The sequence below is a fragment of the Trematomus bernacchii genome, unplaced genomic scaffold, assembly GCF_902827165.1.
Source record: "Trematomus bernacchii unplaced genomic scaffold, fTreBer1.1, whole genome shotgun sequence".
NCBI classification, from domain to species: domain Eukaryota; kingdom Metazoa; phylum Chordata; class Actinopteri; order Perciformes; family Nototheniidae; genus Trematomus; species Trematomus bernacchii.
Window position 1 is genome coordinate 138,602 of NW_022988043.1, and position 6,688 is coordinate 145,289.

General features: G+C 39.2%; 1 protein-coding gene across 1 annotated transcript; it reads left to right on the forward strand.

The window, feature by feature from the left end:
* The first annotated feature begins 216 nt into the window (after nt 1-216).
* Nucleotides 217-5,776, forward strand: LOC117472870 (arrestin domain-containing protein 3-like). Its single transcript, XM_034118304.1, has 7 exons — nt 217-543; nt 2,396-2,440; nt 3,883-3,943; nt 4,142-4,292; nt 4,536-4,632; nt 4,715-4,971; nt 5,300-5,776. Exons 1-7 carry the CDS (start codon nt 282-284, stop codon nt 5,561-5,563), a joined length of 1,137 nt encoding a protein of 378 aa, XP_033974195.1. The 5' UTR covers nt 217-281; the 3' UTR covers nt 5,564-5,776.
* The last annotated feature ends 912 nt before the right edge of the window (nt 5,777-6,688 follow it).

A 6,688-nucleotide genomic window follows, 5' to 3' on the forward strand; every position in this document is an offset into this window, starting at 1 on the left:
GAATACTAAAATAAAAGTATCTCCAAATTGTACTTAGGTACAGTACTTGAGTCAATGTACTTAGTTACTTCCCAACTCTGATTAGATAAATACATGTGTGGAGGAATAATGATATTAAACGAGGGGAGGGGAAAATAGCCTACAAGGTTCCGCCCTATCTTTTACTATCAAAGGTTCCTCGTGGTGACACACCCATCGCGGAAGTGAGAGGTGGGCTTTATATTTCCTCGCTTTGAGCTTGGGACAACAATTTATCGTATTTTCTTAAGAAGCTACGCATCATGTTAACCGTGAAGAGCCTCACCGTCAACTACAACCCCGCCAATAATGAGCAAAACACCTTCACCAGTGGCGACTGTGTTTCAGGTGAGGTCAAGCTGGAAGTGACCAAAGAGTGCACAATAGATTCCCTATCAATTCAGTTCAAGGGGAAAGCAGAGGTGATGTGGAGCGAGCGTCACGGACAAACTACTGTCGTCTACCACTCCAAGGACAAGTACTTCAGCATCAAACACTTCTTCGTCGGAGAAAAAGAAGATAACCGTAAGTGCTTAAATAAACACAAAACCTGTTGAACAATAACAATTGTAGCTTACATGGATTGGCGCCATGGCAGAAGATTCAAAATAAAAGCTCACGGAATGTATTAAACATTCCCACACTGTTTCAGATAGCGAAAAAATGTTACTTATAATATAGGGTTAGAACACTTTATATTCTGCAATACAAAAAGCATGATGTTTCTTATGCAGAACAGATCTCAATTCAACTCGGATAAATCAATAATTCTCTTATAACATTTACACAAGAAACATTTAATACATTTAAAATAATAATAGGCATCTTTGTGCAAAAGGCCCCTACAAACCTCTTCTGAACAACTATCGTGTACCTTTGGCTGGTTCTCTTGATGTTATCTAAGAGGAGTGGTTAAAGGGCAGGCAGATAACAGAAGGGCTCAATAGTCCTCTGATCTATAAAACAATATTGCAAAGGTGTATTATGCCATTTTTTTATTACTGAGGTGTCACAAATAGATTTTACTTTAAATATTTTTGTAGAAGATTACATCTGTTTTAATAGCTTCTATGTGATGTGACCCAGTTACTACAAACCCATACGTTATATTCTTATAACACTGAACAAATTAGACACACCTTGGATTTAAGGGTTTTATATCCATACAGTATGTTTTATATTTGTTAAAAGCTTCCATGTCATGAGACCCAGTGACTCCAAATCAATGCAACATTGTATTACTGCATTGCTATATTACTTGATGTTTGTGCCCTTTACGTTTTATATGAATATTGTTATTAGGTTTTGCAGATTTTTTATTTGAAAGTCTCATTTCTTTTTTTAAATAAATCTATATCATGTGACCCAGTGGGTCCAAATCCACACACAATATTATTACTACACAGGCATAATAAATCACACCTCTTGTTATTGGATTTTAGTCTATTTTGTATAAATATTTGTGGGAAACTCAGCAATATTCAATTGGAAAAGCTCAATTTCTTTAAATACCCTCATACTGTATGACCGAGTGACTCCAAATCAATGCAGCACTGTTAGGCTACACTGTACGAGGACACACTAATTTGGGGGGATTTTAATCCACCTTCTGTATTATATACGTTTTTATTAAAAATCAATACATGACAAGGAAGTTATTGATAACCAATGAGACTCTCCAATAAACACATTTTTATTTTCACAACAGTATTGATATAATATAGAAGAAAACACCATATCCAATGAAAAGTTATGTGTTCTTCTTGTCCAGTGGAGTACAGTAATACAAATCTGCATTGATTGGTGATGAGGTCACCTGCTATGGAAATTATTTAATAGAAACGAGCCTTTTAAATAAAAGAAAACTGCTGAATGGTCACAGCAACCTTCATATAATAGAAGAAGCCCACAAATCTATAATAAACAAAAAATAATTATAGTCCAATAATGTTTCAAGAAAAGGACGGGAATGTCAATACAGATAGATATGAAAGAGTTTACATCTGTCTCCTGTTATCATTCTCAATATGATCATATTAACAAAATAAAATGCATGACAACAAATTATTTTAACTGAGATAATTAGTAGATTATTAGTTATTCAATTAACAGGAAATTAATTCACAACTTCTTTTTGTTATTTGACTACTTGTTTAACTAATTTATGTTCCAATAAAATCTGCAGTGCAGCCTCCAGCCTCTCAATTGTAAGGATTCGATGCTCTAATTTGTCTAACTGAACTTTGGGGGGTTTGGGTGTGACCCTGAGATTAGGATATACATGTTCCACTATTTTCTGAGTTTTTTTATTAGACTACATGTTTAATAGCTCAAGTTACACATTTGAATTGCTGTTAATGTGCTGATTTTTCTTCAGGAGGCGACAATGAAACACTTTTGACAAACCACATTGGGAAAACATGTAAGTATTTCTGTCTCTATGCCATTGAGGACAGAGCTATGTCATCAAAAGGCAGTTATTTTGTAAGGGTTGTGAAAGAGTCAAAAACCCTCAAAGTACACCCTGTAGTGAGTAGAACTCTAACACAGAAAATACCTGTCTGTGCTGCCCCAGAACGCCTCGTTGGAGATTTTTAATTTTCCATTTTTTCTTCCTGGGTATGGTGACATAACCATACCCAATTGGTCCAAATGGACCAATCCGCGGAACCGTTACGTTACGTCCGGAGAGCCGTTACATTAAGTCCGCGGATTGGTCCACACACACACACTCAATCTTTTCTCAGCTGCAGCTCCGTGGATTTTTCAGCCTGAGACGGCGGGACGCGGCGAGGCTGTGATTCTGTGTGTGAGCACACACACAGACTCACAGCCAGGCTGCGGGTGTGTGTGTGTGTGCTCGGGCTGGTTTCGGGCTGGGTTTCGCTGTGTCTCGCTGTCTCGCCGACCACACGCAGCAACCAGGAAACCACACCAGTAAGCCAGTTCACACTGTCCGCTCCTCGCAGCAGCGAGCCTCGCAACGTCCCGCCAACACGGCACCCAGACCACACGCAGCATTCTCATCTGTTTGTCATTACTGGTGTCCTTTTCTGGTTGCTAACGCCATTGTAACAAATAATCACTGATGTTCCGCTGTAACGGTGGTGGACTCATCAGAACAGAGTGGGCGAGTTGACCAATCAGAGCACACTGGGCTCACAGGGAGGGGGGGGTGGGGGCAGGAGCTCCAACAAGCCGTTTAGGACAGAGAGAGAATACACATACTATATAGGGATGCCAGCGATTATTCGATTTTTCGAATATTCGTTACAGTCTCCATAATCGAAAATTATTTTTAAAATTCGATTTTATTTATATATATTTTTATTATTATTTATGTTTTTCTTTTTTTTCCTGGCTTAGTTTCAACCAAAATATAGACTAATGCTAATAATAGTAATAGTATTAATAATTGTAAATGGCCATTGGTCACACCACCAGTTTGTTTTACTGTAAACTTGGAGGAAGCCAGCAGTGCAGACTGCTGGCTTCCTCCAAGTTTACCTGCTACACACCGACCCCGCCCCCCCTCTCTCCGTCACACGTGCGATTGATTTGTTGGCGATATACAGAACAGTGAGAACAACACAACTAAAGAGGAACAAAGCGGCACGTTAAAGAAGAGTTCCTCGTGGAACTACTTCGAACTGACAAGTGCAAATGAAGTAAAATGCAAGCTCTGCGAAAATACTATTTATTTTTCCCTCCCTAATACTATACAGAGATGCTGTATGAGAAACCAATGTGAGTTTGGAAAATTGCACAATATAAATCTATTCTAGTATACCTCAACAATGGAATTATGATCAGTAGAAATGGCCATGTCATGGGACCTTTAAAACGTATTTTTGCTTTTTTCAGACGCCAATGTTGTTGCCCCAGGATGCCATGTTTACCCATTCACCTTTCAGATCCCTTTCCAGTATGTAATCTATCTTATAATGGTTCTGTAATGAGTTGCAAAGACCCTTAGCCTCTCCAGTGGATGAATAAATGTATGATCCTCGCAAACATCTTCTGAAAAACATCTTTATTGATCAACCTCAGCTTTCAGTAGTTCATTTTAATAGATCCAGGAAATGTTATAATGTTTTTCTGGCTTTTTGCTTTTGTGCTTTAGGGATATGCCTTCCTCCTTCAAAGGCTCCTGTGGTAAAATCTTGTACTCGCTGAATGCCAAGCTGAGCAGATCAGTGAGGGCTCCAACTACAGATTCAATCAACATCAACTATGTCACGAATGCAGACCTGAACCGTGACCCTGGGCTGATGGTATGTGCTGAGTAACACCCACGTACCTGTAATTTCAACAGGGAAAAACAATTTGACCGAGTATGCATTTACCAAACCATCACAATATAATGTACCACTTAACAAATCAGTAGTTCACCTGTTGAATTGGCACAGCTTCTGTCGGCAGTGGATGTGGGCATTTGATACACCAGAATAAAAGCTAATAGGTTAAGTGTTTTCTGTCAGTGGTTTAAGTGATTTGCATGTCGGATCTTCTTTCAGGAACCACAGCATGAGTCTAAGGATAAGAAAATGAAGTTTTTCAACTCGGGAACAGTAGCCATGGATGTGAATCTTGAAAAGACAGGTTTCTTCCAAGGTGAGAGTCCTAAAACTTATATTAACTCTTGTTACACACATATTAGCCCTTGGTTGTCTTGACACTTCTGATCTGTTTCTAGGAGAAGGACTAAAGGTTATGGCCTGCATTCAGAACAACTCATCTCGCGAGATCAAGCCCAAGTACTGTGTGTACAGAAAGCATAGCTTCTTTGCACGAGGAAAAAGAAAAGTTTCAACCAAAGACCTGTTTAGAGAGGTGGGAGAGCCCATCCCCCCGTCTTCTAACCAAAATGTCCTAAAGGTCCTCCCCATCCCCCTCGATGTGGAGCCGTCCATCCTCAACTGCAGCATCCTCAAAGCAGAGCACAGACTCAGGGTAAGCATCTACATGGGCAGAGATGTGTCTGCTTGTTCTCATGTGATTGACAAACATCCTCATATTTTTAAACTCATTTTAATAGCTATTTTTATAAGCTCTGAATAAGGTAGCAGCAACATTAAAAATCGAGAGTGAATGGATATTATGTACTGTTTTTCTACTCCTCTAGATGAGTGTCTCCTATGGCTGCACTATGCAGAACCAGAATGCTTTTGAATGAACCCTGTCTTTTGTGGTTAACGGTGCTTTCCAAAATATTATGTTATGCACACAGGATGTAATCTCATGATCCAACAAAAACAAAAATCCAACAATTTCTCAATAGGTTTACCTTGATGTCAAATATGCTTCGGACCCAGAGATCAAATTCCACATAGTCTTCCTGCCGGCCCCTAAGGTTCCTGGTGTGGAGGCGCCCCCACTCGCTGCTTCTGGTTTTGGATTTGAACCATTTGGAAACGCCTACCCACCAGCCTGGGGAACGGTCCCTCCACAACCACCATCAGCACCCCAACCCTCAGACCCCCCTCCTGCCTATGGAACAAGTGGAACCTACCCTTCTTTGATGGATTTAGGCAATAAATACTAGGGATTGGACCGTGAAGAAACGTGGACATTTAAAGGAAAATTAAATGAGAAATGAAAACAAAAAAATGACAGGTCCTGCTGTAATTAAATTCTCTATGTAAATAGTATATCAAATATTTTAAGTTTTGCATTTTGTTAGGATGTACATCAAATTGTAAGTGCTATGATATTTATTGATCTTACATAATTCAAAAATAAATAATATATACCTTCATCTTGTGCTACAGGTTATTCGTCTTTTCAAATATTTGCATTCAAGTCAGTATGACAGAAACTGCTGCTATCCTCTGTAATCCAGGCACCCATCAAGGACACGCCTGTTTTCTATCCTGGCTCCCCATTGGACAGCAGAAACTCTGCATATCTTCAGAAAGCCATCTGTTACGATTGTACCTTGGCAATTAAGACTTTTGACTTGCTTGAAATGATTATATCTGAATCTTTATGGTTTTTGCATTTCTTGTAAGTCGCTTTGGATAAAAGTGTCACCCAAATGTAATGAAATAAAATGTGACTTTATGTCATGGTGCATACATAAAAGTGAAACAAAAATAAAAAAAACACAGATAGAGAACTATTTTAAGAAAATGGAATTTGTTTGACGTGACTGGACAATATGTCATGACACATTGAGAAAGTGTATCATGTGAGCATCATAAATGCAGATGATAATTAAGAGAGTATGCTCCCAGCGCTTCATGCTCCCTGTCACTGTGTGCGCATGTGTGTCTTTCAGCCGAGTTAACCCTTCTCTTGCGTTTTGGGTCAAAAGTGACCGAGTGACTTTGTTTTTGATTATAAATATTGTGTTTTTCATCCAATTGCCTCAAGACCTTATGTTATCCTCCACACTAGGCCTGATCACCACTTGCATTGATTTTTTTGTGATTTATTCAACAGTGAAACACCAATGATGTTTTCGGCCATTGAAATGAATGGGCATGATTTACTCGAAGTTATGGGAACCTCTCCCTTTCTCGCGCTGTATGATACAATATATCATACCTTCTCACAGGTGAGAGCTCTGTGCCCATCGAGAAAGAAAAACCTCTCACTTTCTCGCAGTAAATGCCCCTCCATTACTGTCTCTCATGCAGTTATATTTGTGCCTTGCTCACATTTGACT